This window comes from Dysidea avara, chromosome 7, assembly GCF_963678975.1.
Source record: "Dysidea avara chromosome 7, odDysAvar1.4, whole genome shotgun sequence".
Classification (NCBI taxonomy): domain Eukaryota; kingdom Metazoa; phylum Porifera; class Demospongiae; order Dictyoceratida; family Dysideidae; genus Dysidea; species Dysidea avara.
In genome coordinates, this window is record NC_089278.1 from 29835498 (window position 1) to 29859537 (window position 24040).

At 37.4% G+C, this 24040-nt stretch overlaps 1 protein-coding gene across 2 annotated transcripts; it reads right to left on the bottom strand.

Moving 5' to 3' along the window:
* Positions 1 to 3203: 3203 nt before the first annotated feature.
* Positions 3204 to 20279, bottom strand: LOC136261621 (uncharacterized). Of its 2 annotated transcripts, none has more exons than XM_066055645.1 (7): positions 20150 to 20279; positions 10614 to 11095; positions 9728 to 10266; positions 9530 to 9585; positions 7305 to 7418; positions 6811 to 7148; positions 3204 to 3646 (listed from the first exon to the last, which is right to left on the bottom strand). In XM_066055645.1, the coding sequence occupies exons 2-7, from the start codon at positions 11085 to 11087 to the stop codon at positions 3269 to 3271; spliced, it is 1899 nt and encodes a 632-aa protein (XP_065911717.1). In that variant the 5' UTR covers positions 11088 to 11095; positions 20150 to 20279; the 3' UTR covers positions 3204 to 3268. The 2 variants fall into 2 exon arrangements, with proteins under 2 accessions (XP_065911717.1, XP_065911718.1); XM_066055646.1 differs by having other exon boundaries at positions 10614 to 11193.
* Between the last annotated feature and the right edge of the window lie 3761 nt (positions 20280 to 24040).

Below are 24040 nucleotides of genomic sequence, written 5' to 3' on the forward strand. Positions count from 1 at the left end.
CACCATTGGTAGAACAGCTCTCTAACCCATACTACAGCCTAAATTACAGTATAGAGATTAAATCATGTTTTATTATATAGAACTGAGAAAACTATAGCCAACTGTTCGGGTGGTGTGTCATGGCCTCTGGAAAGTGGAGATGGTAAATTGAGCATTGCAAGTTACTCCGAAGTGGTGAAGATTCCCAAAAGCTTTATTTGTAGCCTCTTCCGGAGATGCATTTTAGTGTTATCCTGTCACATACTGCTGACAACTCCATGTGGATGACTACATGACATCATAAGCTATGTCATAGTGGTGACTGTTCTATTTGACTGACTGCTCTATTAGAGTATGTTTTGTTAGTATTTTTGAAAGGGGGATCGAAAGTTAAACAAATTAAGAACCACGTGCAAATGCAAAACAATGCAATGTTCAGAATTATGTTTAAGAATAGGTCATGCATTACTCAAATTTCGCTTCACAGCTTCAGGACATAGATATCTATGTTCAGGACTCGTATTCCGTGGAGGGCAGTGCGTTTTGATCAAGACGTTGAGCTAGCACTGACTGGGAAGCTGATATAGTGAAGATTTCTTTGGGGGGACCATCTGCAGCAGGGCGGACCATCTGCAGCAACTTTACATGGTCCGGCCGGACAACTTGAGGCGCGGTAGTTGGTCCGGCCGGACCACTTGCGGCGGGGGACCACCTGCAGCGTGACAGAACCCAGTGAATCATTTCCTTATTACTGTGCGTACTTTCTAACTACATTAACTCTAGATAATATCTAGCTAAGCAACAAGTTTTGTCCTGTTCTTTTGTGTGGAGCACGAAATTTAAAAAATTATTTTTGCATCTCACGAAATACTAAAATCGATATTTCTGTGAAGACAACAATAGTGCCTCCGGTTTCATGGTGGATCTAGCAATGGGATACTACAATGAACATCCCACAATGGTAGGGGGATCGATTTGTAAAAGTTGATTTTTCGGATTGCGGACCCTATCTATGGTTAATTCCAGATAAATTAGCTAGCTGCATGGCGTATGGTTTTTAGAGGTAGCACATCAACTTAATTGTATATTGCATGAATTTACCATATAATTTGTGAGTTGATGTAATCAATTAGCAAAAAAAACCAAAACTCTAAAATTGCTAAATTTAATGTACTGCTAAATCAAGGTATTTCAAACCAGCGGCGGAGGAAGTAGTTGATATGGGGGGGGGAGGCTGGACTGACCCAGACTTATTAGTTTGGTAAGGTAAGACCAAAAAAAAAAAAAAAAAAAAAAAAAGGTCACAACCAACAGACAAGAGCTTTCCACCTCACTAGCTACCATTTCTAGCAGATAAACTACATAAAAATCCTTACATATAGCTCGCTACACACTTACTCTATACTTTATTAGAGTGACTGCTCTATTAGAGTATCTCGATCTTTATCACGGTTTTCAGCCCCACTCCAAGAAAGATAATTTCGGTGTGATATCATTCTGAGGGGGGGGGGCTTCAGCCCCCTAGCCCCCCCCCCTTTCCGCCGCCTATGCAAACACAAAATTAATGGCAGGTATTGTTGATCTTGTATAGCTGATATTCATATCCTTCCCCTTCTTGTTCTTTATGTAAAGAATTTTTAAGTTACTGGCTGTGCCCTTATATGACAGCTAGTATTACAACTGTTCTGGAATAATGGTGTCATTTCATCATTATTACACTTAGGTGACTCACTTACAAGCATTGTGAATCATTTAAACAAAGTGGTATCATTTTTCAGTCAAAATATTACCAAATTTTAATACTGAATAGGCTAAATTTGCAATTTTTTTTTGTGGTGGAATGCCCCCAGACCCCCTATAGATATAGAGCATGCTCCACATGCTGAGTGTGCTTTGCACACTATAGCTAGTTGTATTAACCAGTTGTCACTTTTCTTAGCCAACCAACCATTATGTTAGCACCCCCCCTTCTGAAATCCTAGATCCGCCCCTGCGGCCCCCAAAAAGGCCATGGTGAAAAAATATGTGAAATGCAAGGTGGCAGCCAAGAAGTGGCTGTGATGGTAGGTTAATGGTAAAAATTTTAATAATGACAATTCAGGTGAATTTGGTGCGGTTAGTCTTGGCAAATACTCCAATAGAACAGCTGAGTCCAATTTACTAAAGTGTGAATTAACTTTACTTGTCCTTGAATAACTGATCATTTACATGCATAGGCCAGTATTGCTGTAATCTGATACTGTTTGATAGCTAGCTATATTGTCTGTTTGTTTTAGCGTACACTCCAAGCCCAGCAATGTAAACGATGGACAAAAATCAACCCAAAGTACAGAGGGACTCTTCCACTAGCATGATCCTACACATGCTGAGTATACTTTGCACACTATCCACCCACAGTATTACTGTATTCTAATTTTCTAACAAATTATATGTTGGGGGACTTGTGTAGCTGTTCCTAGCCCCCCCCCCCCCCCCCCCCCCCGATTTCTCTTGGCAGCCCTGGTTTGTACTTTGTGGTGGCAATAATGGCCTGCCACTAAATGATTTACAATCTCACTTCCTAATTATAATACATGCATGCATGGATTCCCTAAATTGATACTACATAGTTAACTGAAAATCCTGCTTCCTTCTGTTCTCCCATGACACTATTGACCATATATACAACATGCAAAAAGCACTTCCTTTATATATATATATATATATATATGTGACCCGGTCTACGAAAAGGGCTCTTATAGCCTTTCCAATTGCATATATATGGTAACCCATAACTTGACTGGTGAATATGGTACAAGCCTACAATGTGGTCACTCAACAACCCTAACCTGGCAGTAGCTGTGGGTGTAATTACATGGTGATAGCTTTAGTAGATTAGGAGTTATGATTAGCCAAACATGGATAATTGGAAAGGCTATAAGAGCCCTTTTCGCAGACCGGGTCACATATGTGAAAGGCCACTGATCCCGCTGCTGCATGTGGCTCATTTGGTGCATGCCTAGACTGCATGTTGCTGGAGGACCAAATTACCACTGGGACTAGGATATTTTCTGCATTCAACAGTGCCACTATTCTGTTCTGACTTGACTCCCTGCAACTTTTTGTAGTAGCTGCCTAGTGGGATACCAGTGTGGGACTTTCCGTATGGCTCACAACAAATGCACATCAGTATGGAGCTATTGTAGATTGTGAAGTCATCCAGTTATATTCATGTACAACAAAAGTATATTAGAAATCATGTATCAAAAAAGTATCTTAACAACAATATGACAGGACACAATAATCCTTTTCATGATTTGTAAAGCCTCTGTATGGTTTTCTTAACAGTTGGGAAATGTATCACATACACTAAGTGACTTAAGTTGACTAGTGAATACAATATAACAATTAGCATAGTTAGAGATATTGCTCCGATTAATGATGCTTCAGCTCTCTCCCTGTGTTCTTCACATTGCTCTCTGTCACCACCAGCTGAGCAAACAAGATATTTATTAGTACTTGCAGTTAAAGTATCTGTTGCAAGTAAGTGTGCAACCACTGTAATGAAATAAATCAGCATCGTTAACATGTAGTAGCAAAACAATAAAAACAACTTGATTTCAGGAACTGAAAAACCCAGACAAAATACTTTAGAGAATGCAATGTTGTTTGACTTCAAATGATGATTCTGTAAGAATAAATTCATGCATATAATCTGATATGTGTACACATGTAAACAAGTAGTCCTAATTAGCATATATGCATGCTTGTAGTATCTAATTGATATAGCTACTTTACTTTTGTACATGCATAATAATTAAATGAATACAATTCTACCAAAGATATACAGAAGCTAGTTATAGTAAAGCAAAATATCCTAATAGAGCAGTTGCTCTAATACAACAGCCAAGCATAATTATTAATATAACAGTATTGGTATTCAATATACTGCTGACATCACATTCAAATTAAACTATAGAGTGCCTAATTTTCACTCTCAAGGGGTATGCCCCCCCCCCCCCCCCCATACCTCTAGAATGGCATGCTTTTGCATGCTAGTCAACATGTGCACATATTCTAGGTATTTTTGGCCTACTTCCCACATAATTTTAGCTGGTTTGCTATGTAGCTAGAGGTCCAGTTTCACAAAATGTTTGGATCAGAAGCCAGTCATCAAAAATTCCCAGTATTAAGTCTATTGCATTGCAACGCAAGAAAGACTTACTTCAGTGCAAGCTAAATACTTACACCTGGCAATAATGCAATGGGTGGGACAATAGAATTATACAATTCACAAAAACCCTTATAGAAATTCAATGTTTGTAACAAAATCCATGCAGTCATGAATAGAGTCACGATAACAATCAGTGAATGTTTGCAGAAATCCCATAACCATAGTCTGCCATAATAAGTCTTTGAGCATACAGTACAAGCATCATTAAATTCACAATAATTATATTAATGTTGCATAGCAAAAATGCAGCAGAATTCAGTCTTCTTCTGGTCCGTTATGAATCTACTCACCAATGTTTTCCATAAAGTTGCCATACTCCCTCTACTTACAGGAGTTATTGTGTATTTGTGGCATTGTGATGAGCATGTACATTATTTCTTGCAGCCATGGCTAGGCTATTAATTTTGCTCAGAATATATTTATCCTAAAACAAAAACAGCCTTGGGGCTATAAAAAAAGGCGCTGCCAAGCAAAGTAGGATCAGTCAAACAAGCTTATTCAACATGACTAGTAAGAACAAGGACTGATATCAAGTTGCAGCCAAGTAGATTGGAATATTACCATTATCAATCTGTTAAACAACTGGTAAGAACAAGGGCTGATATCAAGTTGCGGCCAAGTGAATGCAGTATTACCCATTCTCTTTGTATCTAGATATAGCTATATAATAAAACTAGAGCAAATACACGTGCAACTGCTACTAAATTGTCATTTGGCCGCTTTTTAAATCACACACTACAAAAAAAGCAGCCAAATGACAATTTAATAATAGTTGCATGTGTATTTGCTCTAGTTTTATTATACAGCTATAGCTAGATACAAAGAGAATGGGTAATACTGCATTCATTTGGCCGCAACTTGATATCAGTCCTTGTTCTTACCAGTTGTTTAACAGATTAAACATGGTAATATTCCAATCTACTTGGCCACAACTTGATATCAGTCCTTGTTCTTACCAGTCATGTTGAATAAGCTTGTTTGACTGATCCTACTTTGCTTGGCAGTGCCCTTTCCTTACAGCCCCAAGGCTGCTTTTGCTTTAGGATATCACACATTTTTGTCACTGAGCAAGGCCTAAAAAATTATTACATAAAGCTAATAACTAGTTTCATATAAGCCACAACAGCTTCCGCAGTTATTGTGTGTACTACATCATAGCCTGGGACATGAAGTGGCAAAACCAAAGAATATAGTTTGGTACAAGTGGGCAGGTACTTGTCGGTGTTGCAACCTCGGTAGGGTATGGCTTCTAGGCACCATTAAAACCATCAGTGAACAGATTGAGTAAAGGCCATTTCCTGGCAGGTGAGAATATGCCCCAAACTCCTTATTGTACTGGATTATCCCATGAAATGCATAAACAAAGCTGTATTGTGGGCTGCGTTAGCTGCTTCAGACCCATTATTAAATAACAACTGAATAACAAACACTTGCGAGAATAGCAAGAATGATTATCAATAGCAAGTTCATTGAGTTTACTACAGTAATCATGTTCACCTAGTGTTGACGCTTACGGCTGAATTTTCACCGAGTTCACCGATTGTAAATAAATGCTACTGTAGTTTGAGGTGTCTTAAATAAGATAGGGTTCTAAAAGACCGCAAAATAAATCAGCAATTAGTGTAGGCAACATTAATGAGCGCATGTATGGAAATTAACTCACTACTTCCCAACACGGCAGGTCATAATGGAGCGAAACTACTCCATACGCTTAATTACATATCAAAGATTGTCCCATGAAGCTCAAGAGTGAATGAATCAAACTTTGAGAAAATCGCTTATGGTGGCTCTCGCAAGAGAGGTGGAGTTCCAAGATTTGTACTGAAGAAACTTAACTAGCCAAAGAACTTGTGATAGCAAATCCAAGACTGTAGAACTATTACAATCTTAGATATAAGAGTAAAAAAAGTGAGCGGCTCACACTAACAAGTATGCGAAGAAGAAGGAGAAGAATACGACCTTTTCAGCAAAATTTCATGCGGTGTTACTAAAATATAACAGGGATTACTTACTTAGTAATACGCTTATATAACAATTTACCAAAGGTTTTGTTGTATCGCGACATTTGTTTTAGGTGTGCATTCTATTAGAGTTAGTCGTTCATGTAAATACATGTAACTCACGGTAGTCGTGTGCCCTACTTTCCTTGGCCGCACGACTCACGGTACACTACCGTGAGTCTTGATTTGAGATGAAAATTGCTAACACTGGACAATTTTTGCTGCAAAGTATATGGCTAGAACAAATTATAGAGATAAACTTATACACATGTCTTCACAATTTTCAGATAAGTGAATAAGTGTATCGTTATGTGCAAATCATATTTGGTTACTTTGTGGTGTTCCCTAAAGCGTAGTAGAGTGATGCAGCACCGCTCTACTTTGTTTTAATTCTTTTGATGTGGTAAAAGGAATGTTGATGTTGGCAGCAAATTGACAATTGTATCACTCTATTTTATTTTGCTGGGTAAAACTCTAGGTGCTAGTTACACTTATAGTCAATTACAAACAATGTACATGCACGATTGTATACATGCTCATGCAAACAAATAAGCATATTTTGCTAACACAGTCATGCATTATCATGCAGAGTATCTCTTCAATAATTTAATAACTTACTCTCCGGAGAATCCACAAAGACAGAAACAGTAACACAAGGCCAATCAGAAACATCAGAACTTGTGGTAACAGTACTCCATAAAACACAACATCATTAGACTGAGGGGCACAGAACCATCCATTGTCTCGATAAAATGACAAAGTGATAGTAAAAATTGGAGAAAGAAGTGCAAACAGCAATACTATCAGTACTTCAACTATGTGTACTTTTATCCTAAATGATGGTGATTTCAGCAATGTCTTCATTTTGAATGGGAAACACACACTAAGAAACAGGTGAAGGAGATGAAAAAGCCAAAATCCCACAAAACAAGAATGAACAAACATCAACAAGAATCCTATAAAACAAAACCATGCATATAATTACAGATTGGAAAAATACAAATATAAATGTTTCTAAACACACAAATTCCATATAACTATACAAGGAAAAGATAAAATCGCTAATCACTCATACACATACAGTAGCTAAGCAGTTAAATTATGAAACTTACCTTGTAATTGACAGTAATCAGATGGTCTGCTTATGCTTACAAGATAACTATGATCTGAACACACTAGTGAAAGCCCAGCCATGTTTGTGATAACTGGTAACAATTCTAAGCACCCTGAAATATATAAGCAAACATACACAAGTAGTTTGTTAAATGTACCTTGCAGAACACAGCATGCACAAGTATGATATTTTGGTGGTTATTAATCCTCAGCAGAGGTGCACCAATATTGCCAGAATATTTTTCAGGAATAATAATTATATACATACATACATAGGTGATTAAAAGAATCAGCAACATAGGCAATGGAAAGCAGGAGGACTAGGGGGTTGAAGCTCCCTCAATCTGCTGAGGTAGAATGATATCTGGCTGACATTTTTCTTCTTGGGGCGGGCAGAAAACTGAAAAGAATTGACATACTCTAATAAAATGCTAAAATACCCTGATAGAGCAGTCATACCTAAAAGTAGTCTAAAAATAAAAATAAATTGCTTACAGCAGGGAGGAGCCTATAGACACCACTGTACCAAGGTGTCTATAGGCTGTTTATAAATGCTGTATGTTTTTAAACCCTGTAGCAAAAATTTTGCCAAAAGAGGTTATGTTGACTGCAAATAGCCTGTTTTAAATACTTTTTACTGAAAAAGTTGGTGTTTTCATTGAAATGCTTCAAATTGCACTATTAAATTAATTCCGGTGAACTTTGAGACATGATGAAGACAAATGGATACAACTGTTGGAGGGTCTCCCAGACCCTCTACTACCTGAGATTTTATACTCTGGTCACCTCCCCCCTCCACCCCACCACCCCACATCAGCTACTTCGTCTGCCACTGATCAGCTATATATAATAGCAGAAAAGATACGTGATTTCTATTTAAAACCTTAAAGCATGTCTCAAACATCCCTAGCATATAACAGAACACAAAATCAAGGTATCTTGATAGAGGAATCAGTAACCCTAGGAAAACAATCATCAAAGTGCTTTGTGACAGCTGTATTAGTATATCAATCTTTAAAATAACAATATTAAGACTGGATTTGCAAAAAGGAACCTTTTCACATATTTTACATGCAAGCAAACTAAATGTTGTATAACAGTTGATTCCTTGTATCAGTTGATTCCTTGTATCAGTTGTATAGTAATTAAGTTTCAAAGTATAGCCAAGCTCAGTGGCGGATACAGGGGGAAGAGCCCCCCCTACAAAAAGTTTTAGTATGCCAAGATTGAGATACTCTAATAGAGCAGTCACTGTAATAAAGCAGTCACAGTATTAGAGCAGTGCGTAGTGAGCTATTTAAGGATTTTTATGTACCTTATCAGTGAAAAATACAGGGGGTGGGCAGCCATTGTCAGCAGGCAACCTTTTTTTGGTCTCACCTTTTACCAAACCAAATGATGTAGTGCCATGCCATTTCATTTGACCCCCCTTTCCAAAAGCCTAGATCTAGGGACCCGCCGATTATGCTCATAATTTTACCTATTATGCTATGCTGCACTGCTCAAAAATTTACCTATTATGCTTGATTTATGCTCAATACTTACCTATTATGCTCAAATTATGCCCAATTATTTATGCCTCAGTTCTCATGCTCTGCTAATAATTTCCAGTTTATGGATAAATAACAAGTTGGCTGAAGCACAAACTTACTTGTCAAAATGTATATCACAGAAAAGATCGATATACTCTAATAGAACAACAGTCAGCTATATGATTGTTCTATTAGAGTTACTGACTGTTCTATTAGAGTATATCGATCTTTCTGTGATAGCTACTTTGATAAGCAAGAATTCATACTATTACACAAATATTCTACCTATTATGCTAGCATAATGCTCAATGCTTTCAGGCACCTATCATGCTCATAATTATGCCAGCATAATCGGCGGGTCCGTACCTAGATCTGCCCCTGTAGCCAAGTACTGATACAATAGCTATGAAGTTTCAAAGTTCAATTAATTTTGTGTGTGATAAAGGTACCGTTATGCAAATCTGGTCATATTTTACCATTGCAAAAGTAAATCATTTCATAAAAGCATAATGGGCACATCTTTTATCCTCAGTCAATTGTAGGCCATGATACAAATACATAAGATTCACTTCAAGTGTTGTTCATGTCTATACACATGTGTACATACGTACATGCTAGGACAATGCATATAATTACAATTTACCTTAATATAAGTTCTACATTGTTGTACATACACATAATTGTAGGCTTACCAAATAGTTCCCACACAATGGTATTGTACAGTACATATATCTGTGGAAATTGGCATCTGAAAGGAGCAAAAACTGTGTAAACCTTACTAGTGTATACACTATTAAGTTTTCATATTTAAAAGTTGCAACCTTGTATCCTTCACTGTCACACATATGCATGTAATGCATGCTGTATGCAGTAGCTGCAAGCAAACTTACAATTTATGTCGATTGTAATAGCAAGCAATTAATGTGATGATTCCACCAATTAAGCCAACAATTCCAAATACAATTATAATGATAAACAAAGCATGACGAAGCTTATAATTCATGAACACAGAATATTCACCACACACTGGTAAACATGTTGAGCCACAAATGTGATCAAATTCACTGGGGCAAGGAAGTCTTGGAGCTTGTGAAAATGTCAAATTTTCATCCTCTATATAACTCATACAATCTGGGACAGATCTGTTGTAAAAACTCTCTACTATTCTCCACTCAGAAGCACACTTGTTGTCCCGAACTTCTTCACACTCTTCAGCCAGGTCTACTGAAGAACTATTACCATTACACAATAGAAGTGTTGCATTGCAGAAAAATGATAATGTATCATTTGTGACACATTGTGAGTTTAGTAAACCCACGGTGTAAACTGACTGTAATCCAACAATTGCTGTAGAATTAAGATCACAATCATCATCAGTGATGTTGCATTGCTTTATCAGTATATCAACTTCAAACCCCAGAGTATCAGCCTATATGCATACAGAAAAGAATAAAAGCAGACATTGCATAATATTACGATACCATTGTGTATTTACATATAAATGTACAGGAGTAAATATTTAGCATAGAAAATATGGCAAATTGGTGGATTAATTTTCTAATATAACATCTTTCAACAGGCTGTAGGACCAGGTGTCCTATACAGACCTTCAGCATTTGTGCTGTAATACTTTTTGCCATTGTTGCATCTATGTTGAAGCCACAGCCATGCACAGCTAGTATATTTTACTGAATAATATCAAATACAGTATCTTAAACAAAATACTTCAATATTTGTTTCAATTAAAGGTGTTTCTACACCATATCCAGAACTTACAGAACAAGTTTCAAAATCCACATTACCAAGGGCAACACCATCAAAGGAATACAGTTCTGTAGTGGGAGGATTAATGTTGTAGAAAACAATTGGAAAAAGAAATAACAATACTACAGTAAAAATTGTGATAGTCAGAGTTGCCATTAATCGGAATTTTATCACTTTTGTAACCCGTTTTGGGGTCATAACATCATCAAGAAAACTTGTAATACTAGGTATTGAACCTCTTGATCCAGAACGATCAATCTTATGGTCCTTGTGAATATCCTGTATGCAGTCAATTGATACTGTTCTACTCGGTACTGACAAATGGTTTGTATATAATTCAATTGTCTCAGTAGATAAGGATGTTGTGACAGTCGTGTTATTAGTAACTTCATTGTTAACCTTTCCACAGTCCTTATTATCACTACTATCTGGCTCCAGTGCTTCAGTTATAGTTATAGTTATTCCACTGTCAGTCATCTCACTCATGATGTCTCCTGAAATTCAACATAGCAATACAGTCAGTAGAAAATAGAACATGATTAAGGATGGAGTTTGCACCCAATGCTTCTTCATTACTTGCACCACAAATTCTCTAATGAAATATACACCTGTTACACTAAATACTGTAGGTGAACTTCTTATTCTAATACTTTTCAGGAACTTACTGTGCATTAGCACACTGGTACTTGACATATGTTCAGGACCAGTCCTGCGTTGATTCAAATTCAATGAATGCCCTATAGATGGCAAACCACTGTGATTGAAAATTTCTTTTTCCAAACTTTGTAATGCCTGATGATGAACGCATTGTTTGGCACAAAATCCCAATAATAATTGTAGTTGCCAGCAAAATAATCCATAGTATTGTAGACAGTCAAACAGATGGCTTTCAGTGTTTACAAAAGGTAAATTAACTTTGAACTTTAACTCCACTATCAAGTGCCCTAACAGCACAAACACTGAGATTATTTAAGAATTGCCACAAGATACTGTGATTATTACATGTATAAGACAATTGTGTTTATTCCAGCTATAAAAGTGACAAGTGGTCAAGCTCTGTATAGCAACCCAAAGTTATTCAGGAGGAACAAGGGGGTACACAGGCACTAAGTACACCCACCACTCTTAAACAAAACACATTAGAGTCATTCATTTGACTTGATCATACGTACTAAATTTTGGATTAATGATGTTTAACCAAAGCAACTCAGTGATGGAGAACTCAGTGATGGAGAGGGAAGCACAAGGAGAACATATACTCTCCCTCCAGTAATATTTTATATAATTCAAGATACATGCACTAATAGAAAAGCTGAATGCTGCAATAGAACGTTCAGTCATTGCATACAATTCTCCAATTGTTCCCCATTTCCAAAAACTATACACCTACAGCTGTAGAAGCTAATTGTGCCAATGGCATGGTGCTATAAAGGTTAGGTTTGATGCATGTACAGAACATTGGCTGTCCTTTGGATATCATAGCTAGTCTATATACAACACAACTCACTATGGGGTCCCTGGTTTGAACGTGCCACTGCGATGCAGCAACTCAGTTAACTGTTACATTATTATTGTAAACAGTAGCTAGCTCTCTGATCATGAGTTATAGCATTTATGATGATGCTATCCTCACTAATAAAATGAAACCACATTTACATAGGTGGGCTATATAGACAGATCGTTGCACACTCTAATAACAATAAAAATAATATATGAAGGGCTGCTAATCACATCAAGGTTGCTATAGCCTGCTAAAGTGAAGGAAGTAATACTTACTGGAGTTTCACAGATGGTTGACAGTTATATACAGTATCACAGTTCATGATGCAGGACTTGGTATGAAGGACTTGATACCACTTCACTTACATAGATAAACATGTATATCATTATGATAGCTACATACTGATCCTTTGAACAAACACTTCAAGCAGGTGGCACTTATACATAACTATGTATATGATACAATTGGGGAATTTTAAAATGGCTATAATTATACAGTAGAAAGGTGGCCTTATAGTGACCTGATATTTTTTTTCCATCATTCGTACTAGTGGGTGGTACAGGGATGGATCGAGAGTTTGGGTGGTACAAGAGGGAGTACACCAGTATTAGGTATGCATGAGCTGAGGGGGCACAGTCCCCCAGAAGCCATAGGAATTTAACACTGGTATTTTCTACATAGTATAGCTTTGTGTACAAATACAAATATCTAAATTGTACTAGGAAAGTATGCATTCTGTGTGGTCTTCATTTGTACAAGTGACAGTGGTGATTTCTGTGTGTATTAGTACAGTATTTATTAGATTAGAGAGGCGGTATCAGTCATGTTAGATCCATGTGCAGATAAACAATTCATCCTAACTTATGCTTTATAGGGCTTAATCAGCTACGTATGATAGATCATCATTCAGAGTTCTATTCCCATGACATTGAGAATACTGAATTTGAAAAGAGCGTCACTCTATATCATTTAAGAGTGTTAGGTAGGACAGAAAAAAGTGCGTGAATATATAGCTATAGTCAAATATACCTGTTAAGAGGGTGGTATATAGCTATACCAGCCTTGCATCTCTAATCCATGCATACCTTTCCTTTTTTTTGTACACATGTTTGTAGTATTATACCAAATCTACTAAAAGTGGATGGCTTGTATGCAGCTATACTGTTCTGAAAAGTGCAGCATGACTACCATAAGTTCTCTAAAAATTCGGCATATTTTTAAATCAATAATTTTCGTCTCGCCGAATTTCGGCCTATAATTAGATGGTAATCACCACTAATTTTAGTTGATCAACCACTCATCACAGTATAATTTGTATTGTCGATATTAAGACTAGACAACTCTGATGTTCTCGTCACTATCAGCATCCATCGCAAAAATAGGAAACGTGCCAAATTTTTATTAAAGGAAATTATTTCACTGTTGAATATGGGTGCCGAATAAATAGAGGGGCCGAATTTTTAGAGAACTTACGGTATATATGTTTTGAAAGGAGACTATACCCAACTATTACAATAGTTCCGTAATAGCATATACACTGTAGCTAGTAAGAGTGAGAACTGGCCTCTTATTATGGCTTTCGATAAACAGGCTTATTTAACACAGCATGTAATCTAATTTAGGAAAATTGTTGATACCTATATGCACATCAATAGATTGTGAGATACAGTATACAAATTTAAACACTTCAATCCAGCATAGCTTCGGAAGGCCAAAACTATATACAAGTTTGAAATTTTCGCCATGAATGCTGCCAACTAGTGTTTAACCCACTTTAATCCACAGAAAGCTAAATACTGATATAACCATAATTTTGAGCAGTTTTTTTCATGTTGGTATCTGTAACACAGGTACGGCACCACCACAGAGGTGGTAGGCAAGCAATTAGTATATCAAAACAAAATAGCCGAGCTTGTTATATGGATCAAGCAAGTCATATGGAATGAGGAAAATAGAATACAACATAGTAGGCACTAGCTTGTTGGCTGAAGAGTCCTTCAGTTCTTTAAAAGTAGCCTAGCACTTATCGTGTAAGTAGTAAAGTAAAACACTACACATTCACAGCGCAGCTATGCCACTGATTTGTTTGGGCTGGTTTTTCATGTGTGGATTTCTAGAGGCATGTGCCAGCCTCTGGGAACACTCTGGTTTCTTGAACCGTCACTGGCAAGCTGGAACACAAGGCTGGAAGCAGGGACACCCTCGGGCAGTTTCCCAGGTGATTCTATATGTATTTCTTTCACTTAGAGTAGTACAGGTGGTCTTTAAAGCCCTTTATTTAGGCTGGAGAGTCCATATGACCTGTTTGGCCATTTTCTCCATATAACCTGCTACCCACCCACCACTCCCCATGGTGGTGTGCCTGCATTATACAGATACCATCATGCAAAAAGTTATGGTTATATCAGTAGCTAGCTTGCCACGGTTAAACACTACTGTTGGCTGTACTCATGATGAAATTTTCCAACTTGTATTAATATTATAGTTTTGGCCTTCCAAAGCTATAACGAAATGTTTAAATTTGTGTATCTCACAATCTACTGATGTGAATACATTGATGGTTTTGCAAAATTAGATCACATAATATAAAATCTATCTGTTTATGCAATCAAGTCCATAAGAAGAGGCCAGATCTCTCTCTTACTAGCTATCAATTGCTATTGAACTATATTGTACATAGCTACTTAGTGTTGTTTTAGTACTGCAAAATCATTTTGGAGTTTTAGTACTCAATTTTAAGAACAGTTTTAGTTGGTATAATTCATACCTCAATTTTATACAGGAGTTTTAGTTAGTATTATTTCTACTACCTCCTGTTTACAGGAGTTCTAGTACCCTCAGTGTGCAGGAGTTTAGTTAGTGTTAGTTGTAGTACCCAGGAATTGTATTTTGTATTGTTGAGAGTATATAAGATAAAAAATTTTATGACTTGACTTGACACTTGCAGACATAAGCAACTTCAATAAATTGTGATAATTGGCAGTCATGTTTGCCTTTTAAATACGCTGTCAGGTTTGCTTTTGTCTGAAGTCTAGTACTAGTAATAGAACCAAAAGTTCAAGAAATTTCCTTTATTTTTAGTTTTTGAGCCAAAAATTCCATTGGTTTTAGTTTAGTTTTAGAACGAAAACACCTCATAATTTTGATTTAGTTTTAGTATACTAGAACTAAAATTAAATTACCGTATAATATTAGATTCTATACGTACTAAAAGTACTTTTACCTTAGAACCAAAACAACACTATAGCTAATAGCTACTGAGTTTGGTATAATATAGTCATATAAGTACAAAAAATTATCAGACCTACACAGTTATACCGGCTGTCACAGGCTGTGCCTTGCATGCGACATGGACCAAAAGTGAGCAAGACTATATATAGCTAGTTCATAGTGGATAGATATTCTATGTCTAGTTACAGCTAGCTAAGTTTATTACTGCAAAGGCGACTAGACCCTTGATTATTCTTCGGCATTCTCTCTCTCCTTCAGTCAAAACAGCGTATTGTCCATCCCATCCTGGAGTATGCCTCTCCTGCAATGGCAGATCCAGGATGGGGCACTTGGGGCAATTGCCCTTCCCCCCTCTCCTCACCTTTTGGAGGAACCATACTTCTGATTAAAATACTAAACTTTATGTCAGGGCTAGATCAATTAACTCATGAAAACGATATGCAAATTTTAGTAGCATTTATTACAAATTCACCTGAAATCAAAGCAAACCAAAGTGAAATTAGCTGTGAAATTGCCCCCAGCACCTTCGTGCATACTAAGCGCCTCTAAAATAATTGTCGTGTTGCTGTTGTTTAAGAGATTCATAGCCTTTTACACAGCTTTTAAGACTCCACAACCATCTTCAAAAACCAAAATGTCAAAATCAACAGTGAGACAACACTAAGTGGTGATTATTTACTGCTTCAAACATGCAGCAACTAATAAGAGAAGTTCCCCAACCACCTAGCTACAACTGAGTCTGTTTGTGCCCCTCCCCTTGCCAGCTCCTGGATCCGCCCCTGTCCTGTGTGGTACCTTTATTCATCTGGTGATGTTAAGCAGTTGGAAAGTATTCAGTGTAGGGCTGCTAGATGGATGTTTGGGAGTCGGTGGAATCCTGTTTGCAAGCACTGGTCAAAGTCTTCAGATTATTGTATTAACCAATTGGAGTGGGCTTCATTACATCAGAGACAAATCTACCTTACTATCTGTCAACTTCACTGACAACATCTTAAATCAGCAATTTCGTTTTCACAATATTTCTCTACAATAAACAGAAATTCCAGCAGCCCAGACATCTCAACATCCACCATCAATCCTTATTGTTACTCTTTTTTCACCTATTTTGTGGAACAACATACCTGCACCTATCTTACAGATAACCAATATCAATCTCCATTCCGTGCTGCCCTCAAACGATTTCTTTTTAAACTGTTGGTTTGTATTTCTTTTATGGTGTTTTGTGTTAGTGTACTGTATTGGTATCTTTCGGTTCTGTTTACTTGTATTACTTTTGTATTAGTGTATAGCTAAATTGTCCTAGTATCTTTTCTGTTTACTTGTATTGCCATTGCTTTTGCATTAGTGTGTTGTCCTTGTATCTTTTACTCTGTTGTTTGTATGTACTTGTGGGGAGTATTTTTGCAGGCCCAGCCTTCTGTGTGACCCTTGATTTGACAAAAATTGATAATAATAGCCATGAAATGGTATGCATACATACGTGGTGAAACTGGTGTAGGCCTCAGTGATACTGACCATAATTTTAAAATTTTAAGGCTGTTAATATTTAGCCGGTCATTGCAATGTAAAAAAAAACTTAGAAAAAATCGTGACACAAAAAGCTTTCAGAAACGAAGAAAAATAGTGTGACGTGACCTAGACTCAAACCCACACATCTGGGTTTAGAGTATCAACGCTCTACCACTGCAACACCGATGCTTGCTGGCTACTCTTCTTGTTTTTGTACTATTTAAATGTTACAAATATAAATACAATATAGTCTAACCATACCAGTGAAGAAGAAACCAAAGCTGAACCCGACCCTAACCCTAACGCTAACCTGACGTTTGCCTGTTAAACGTAATGATGGCTTTCACTGCCTGTATGAAGGTAAGCTTTTGGGTGAGATCGAGGCGAGCTAGGGTTGGAGCGAAGCCCCCTAGCGCGCCTCGAACTCACCCAACTGAAAACTTACCTTCATACAACTAGTGTGTTGACCGGTGACCGGCTAAATATCGGTGGGGACTATTCTACGGAACGGAACGGAACGGAACGGAATGATGGACTAAACCACGGAACGGAACGCTTTCTCAAACTGAAGCTTGCAACTTACCATTGCTGAAACTTCCCTTATAAGTTAGCAGTGGAATCTCCAGTGGGTGGTTAAACATAAGATAAAAAGAATTAACGGATCGATTATGGGTTTTTGTTGGTTGTCATTAGTAACGAAGTATTATTGTGGGATGAGCTGTATCAGTGATGTTCATCCATACGGAAGGGAACTTTATGTGAGCTGTTTTTCTTATTTAGACTTTAGAAAACAGTCTGGGCCGGTCTTTCAAGTCATAAGTCAGTGTATAAATAAAGCAAGCAGGAAGATACTGGTAACAGGAAAGAGCCAGCTGAATTAACACTTGAAGAATTTTGTGCAGTGTGTGAGGAGCAAATATTTTGGCAGACCGCAAGGAGGGTATATTCTGCAAACATCACTGAAGTGTATGCATGGAGTTATTTATATATTAACAGCTGGTGCAGTGGACTAATGCCGTATTCAATAGTGAGCTGATTTTATCTGTTGCACAATTCAAGGATGTGTCTGACTGCTAGCCTTGAATCAGGCTAAATGTCAAAACTCCAAGATCAGCCAAATCTCTATTATAAGCCGCATGTGAAACCATGCCCGTAGCCACCAGGCAAACGTGATTTGGACCAGGATGTGTGTGTAATTTCAATGTATCTAGTCAGACCTGAAATGGAACACTTACATTAATTACATACTACCTAAGAATCCTAGGATTTCTTAAGTGTAACATTTCACATGCTTCACTTCAAACAAAACAGGTTAAATTTGTTCGTCTATTTTCAAGTGATTCCCAGTCCAGCTGGTCCATGAAATTACAATGGGATCACATGTATTTGTTACAGTGCGGGCTGTCCTGTGTTGGATCTACTCTAGAGTTGAGATTTCAAGGTAGACTCACTGCCAATGTACTGACACTAGTACTGTTGTAGCATGTTTAAGTGGAGGACAAATGAAATAGTAATGCTAGATTATTTATGTATACAAATTTTTCATAATGAAATTGATATCCCATTTTGATTTGTACTTCCACTTTGCAACATATTCAAGAGCAAGAAGCTACCACACTTAATCTCCAACCACTGTCATTAATTAACCAAGATCTCACTAGTCTGTAATTCACCTTACTGTAGTGATTTTATTGATTCATCTGTATGTTTTCTTCATTTCCTTTGAAGTTGTACCAAGAGTTCATAATAAGGTGGAGAGTGTCTAACTTGAATGCATTCACCAAACACGCTGCTTAAAGTAACACCTCGGCCTTATTTCAGAACAAAGGCTTTACCTTCTTCAGCAACTCTAATCAACAGTTTTCTATCCCCCAGTAAAGGTGTTGATTTGATGAAAGGTGAACTTTACACAGGGTGTTTGTACAGGCCATACTGAGAGTTAGACACTCTCCCCCATACAAATCAGTATTACAAACTCTTGGTTGTACAGTATAGGTAAACAAAGATAAGTTTCTCTCCCATCTTATTCTAGGATTTCTATTGACAAGGAAAATTCAATTATTTGTATACAGGCTCAAAATTGAGAAAATATAAAGAAAGTGAATTAATATTATACAGTCAGTTTGCTTTTGGATATTTAATGTCTCCAACCACAACAATAATTCGATGAATCCATGCATCTCATCACTGGTCGTCTGAACATTCTGAAAGTGATACCTCACTCAATCAACCATATATTCTGTTTATTAGACTGAATAAAGTCATGATTACCTAAACAATCACTTAATTAATGTTTTATAATTATCCTATTCCATTTTCCTGGAGGTTCCACTGATAAAATGCAATTTCAGCAATGATAGCAGCTAGCCAAGCTGCAAGTTGATTCAGAAAGCATTCCATTCTGTATAATAGACCCCATCCAGAATTCAACTCAGTACTCAGGCTGAGATATCTGACAATAGTCCACTACTCTGTTAATGAATCATTGATGTTCACACAATATAGCCTCCTTGAGGTATCTGAATGTTTGTTCCTCACACACTGCACAAAATTCCTTTAGATTCTACTTGATTCAGCTTGTCACCACACTTGTTTCCTTTGTAGTGTAGCTATACACATACTGATTTATGCCGATTAGAAAGGTTGGGCCTCAGACTGTACATTTTAAGTAAAAATAACTCACATACTAGTAAAAACAAGTCATGCATTAAGTTCACTACTTGATATATCCGAAGATGAAATCACTGAGTCAGCTATTCCCACAATTAGTACTTCGTTACTAATGACAACCAACAAGAACCCACAATCGATCCTTAAATTCGTTTTATCTTTCTTGGGGTACGTTTGATTACCTGCTGGAAGTGCCACTGATAACTTGTACAGCAATGGTAAGCTGCAAGCTTCAATCTGAGAAAGCATTCCGTTCCGCAGTTTAGTCCATCATTCCGTTCCGTTCCGTTCCGTTCCGTTCCGTAGAATAGTCCCCACCCTAAATATCCACTTCGTAATTTTAATCCAGGTCAGCTACAGCTACAAGGCTCCAGACTATACTCATTACAACACCGGCCGTGACTCCGCGGTGTACATGATCATCATGTCAGTCATTTAACGGCTGTAGTGTAGCTTCAATGAGAGGTCATTGAGGCTACCGTGACATACGTATCTAGCTATATAACTACTGTATAGTTCAGTAACTGCCACATGCACACCGCATAGTCGTACATAACTACTGAAGTAGCTTGATAGCTACGTAGCTACATAGTGATGCGCACTTAGCAACATTGTGTAATCACAGTATGGTACGTACCTTAAAATTATATTATGGGTTGATTGAAGATAGTCACCAGCTGAGCAGTGGTAGAATTTGCGCCGCTTAAATAAGTTACCAACTTTAGTTGATCGCTAGCTAGTTACCCTTTTCTTCTCGCATGGAATTCTCCATAATTACTTTCAGTATTAACTTGTATGGCTCCGGAACTTGATTTTAAAGTGCGCACATAGCTAGCTATTGCTCAGAGCATGAATTTACATTACAGTATGTAATTAGCTACTTTTAGATGACGAAATCTGGCGTAAGGCGTAAATTGTCATAAAAACAATTACTATGGCTGTTAATCTATACTTGAGGCCATGAAGGTACTCATAGTCATATGGTTTCTGCGTGCACTTTATGCATTTACCAAAAGCCACAAATCACTCTACTCTGCATTCCTGCTCTGTGGAGGTAATGCTTGTCTTGTTGGCTTGATTGTCTCTCAAGTATATCGACTTGCAGTGACTGTATAGATGAACAGTTTCAGTTCTGGCCTAGAATTCACTCTATGTTATAGGCACTAAAAGCAACTTTACTGAATTTGCCAAATCGTTTGTTATGTGAACTTCATCCTGACATGTGTTCTTCAGTTAAGCTGGCTCAGGAGAAAGGTGCATCCAATTGCAATTGGCTCTCTTGTCTTCCATTGAAGGCTCATAACTTGGTGCTTCAAAAACTGTGCACTTTTCATGACACAATTGCACTTCATTATCATTGGCTACCATCTGCCTGCCCTACCTCCTGTGATTGTGGTCACTTCCTTCTTTGAAACATAGTAAAGTGCAGAATGTGACCACCAACCTACTTTCTGAGTTCTGTAAAAACAATGTTGTCACTGAACCCCACCTTCAGCCGCTTTCTGGTGAGACCTTTCAATAAAAAACTGCCAACCGTGAACATTGCAGCTAATGGTTTTATGGGGGGAAGATTTGAGAGGTCATACTTTGATGTCAGAATTTTTAACCCTAGTGTACCCCAAATCAACCTCTCCATTCTGCATATTGATGTCACAATAGAGAAAAGAGACGTGAATACCAACAACGGGTTCATGAAGTTGAGAATGCCTAATTTACTCCTTTAATTTTCACCACTACTGGTGGTATGGGTGATGCCACCACTCAGTTTTATAAGCAATTGGCCAATTAACCTCTTGAATATTAAGCATGGCCTTTCTTATGGAGTAGTGATTGAATGAGTGGGATGTAAATTAAGCTTTTCTTTAATTGCTGAAATCTGCAATCATGTGTATTCGCGGTGCCCAGTCCAGTGTGCATTGTCCCATTGCTGAGGCACCAATTGTTGTACAGGTTACAGAAACTCGTATTTAGGTCCATTATTGATTTTTGTTTATTAGTCTATATTTATACTGTTATGTCTATTACACTATGTATGCAAGGCCTTGAACAAAAAGGGACAATATGAGAGATGATCCCAAGGTGAAGGTTAAAAGAGTGCTCCTTAAATTACTCTATGCCTGTGCTCCTTAAATGGAGTGCTCCACCTGACACTAGTACTGTAGCTATACACCTGTGCAATTATTCAGTCTTGTACAATGTACCATTTTTTTCATAATTTTTTGTTCTGTCTGCATGGGCTTTTCGGTTCCTAATGTCAAACATTAATTGCCATTATAGTAGCAATCCTCATAACATATAGTAATGCTGCAAAAAGAACATTTTGACAGCCAGTTCTTTGCTCAGCTGATGCATGGTGATGAATTTAAGGAACAGTATATGCACTAGTGATACTGATTGAGTGATTCACAACAATGTAGCTATCATCCACCAGAAGTTTTCATCACTTACAACATTTAATTGTGACATCCCCCTATCAACATACTGTAAATAGAGATGTGCAAAAAATTTTTACTTAACTGCTACCCCTTCAGTCAGTTTTCTATGTTCATGTTTACATACATAATAGAGTTAATAAAAGCATTCTATTTGTGTATATAGAATCCACACAATTTGGGCAAGTCCCTGGGCCTCATCGGTTTATCTGACTGCCCAGTACAATGTTTAAATCTTATATATACCATAGCATCCAAAAATGTAATTATCTCCCAAAAGGTGTAAACCCTCTATATAACACCCATTCAACTACAGTGTTGTGAACCATAGGTGATGGAGACGCCATGGCCCCCCCACTTGTTGGGACACTGTTTGCAAGAAAAGATCGAGATACTCTAATAGAACAGTCACAGTATTCAGAGAAGCAGTGTAGCAAATTCCTTAGCTACGTATGTGTAGTTATAAATAAGGAGATGTAATTGGTGGAGAGCAGCTATTGTCAGCAGGCTGTGACCTTTTTTTTTTCTTTTTGGTCTTCAACTTACAGCTGGCCTGGCCCCCTCACTCTTTGGTCTGCTCCACCGCCCCTGTTGTGACCAGTCTGAAGTGGATCACCATGGTGCCTGTATTGAAGGGAGAAGTGTGGACTATGAACAAGCTTTTGCATATGTATCATTATAGATGTTAATTCAGAAGAGAACACTTTAGAAATTCACTTCATAATTATAACGAATGACTGTTATACAATACATTATAGAGCTTTTCCCTGAGGTGAAAAAATAAACAATGAAACAGACAAATCAACCCGTTATAGTACATGCTTGTGTGTGTGTGCGTGTGTGTGTGCGTGCGTGTGTGTGTGTGTGTGTGTGTGTGTGTGTGTGTGTGTGTGTGTGTGTGTGTGTGTGTGTGTGTGTGTGTGTGTGTGTGTGTGTGTGTGTTAGACACATTTACATCCGATCCTATGTAACACGCAAGCTATAGAAATGGAGGACAAAAGACTGTTCCTGTCCTAATCAGTTTAATCACAGGTACATAAACTATTGCTAGGATCATGATGTTTATAAAATAAGTGATAATCCTAAAGTACATATTTATACAATTACTGTATGCACGTGTCATATGTAGTTTGAAGTGTTTTTGAATAGCATTTTTCACAGCCTGGAAACGTACTATACATAAGGTGAGCTAAGTTGACAATTGAAAATAACTCTTTCTCTGTACTGCTCACATCCATCTCTGAAACCTGCAGCTGAACAATATAAAAAATTAATATAGTTTTCATGAAACGTATCCAGTGCTAGCTGTTATCAGAAACATCAGTGCTACAAAATAATTATGATACAGTGTAATATAACTAGTGAGTAGTATAGCAGAACAAAACACTTAGTTTTCCTTCTGCAGCTGAACAGCCCAAGCAGAACACTTTTGAGACAGTGATGTTGTTTGACTTTAGATGATGCTATATAGACAAAAGAAAGCACACATAGCTACAGGAATACAAAAACAAAATTAGAAAATTTCCAAATAAAATCAGAATAAAAGCCATAGCTTAGGCAGTGAAACCAATGAACATTTGCTACAAGTTTTTTTAAGGTGCTTATAGCACAGTACATTTAAGGTCCTACAATAATCATTAGGGATCATAGAACAGAGACAAATGTAACGTTTGCAGTAGACTGGTCATAATGTCCTGGGCGTGGTAGGACAGAGTGAGACATTTCAACTAAGGGTTAGATTTTACATGGTAACTAATTCTTGTAGCTATCAAGTGTTCACATCATTTTCCTTGCTCTTGTTGTGAGCTACTGTAACATTTGTTAAATGAATGGGAGTAGGCCTAGTACATTCATGGCCAACCCCCTTGGATTGTAAGAATGTAGTGTCTCCTAGCAACTAAGTGGTAGTTATGATTAGCAGTACAAGCCATAAACCAAACAGATAAACTGCATACCTTAGACTCCATCTCTTTTCTTTTGATAGCTAGGATATTATGTCTGATTTATGGTCAGACACAGAGGCTATTTGGATGGTAAATGTCCAATGAGAATATCTATTATATTTGTCTCTGGATCATAGAGGTTCACATTTTAGC

Bases quoted from the DNA above. Each gene is read 5' to 3' on its own strand.
- LOC136261621 (XM_066055645.1), bottom strand. From the start codon at position 11,087: ATGAGTGAGATGACTGACAGTGGAATAACTATAACTATAACTGAAGCA. The intron at 7,419-9,529 runs GTAAGCCTACAA...TATATATTTCAG, and splicing joins CATTGTGTGGGAACTATTTG to GGTGCTTAGAATTGTTACCA. The intron at 3,647-6,810 runs GTAAGTTATTAA...TTATTCTTACAG, and splicing joins CTTTGTGGATTCTCCGGAGA to AATCATCATTTGAAGTCAAA.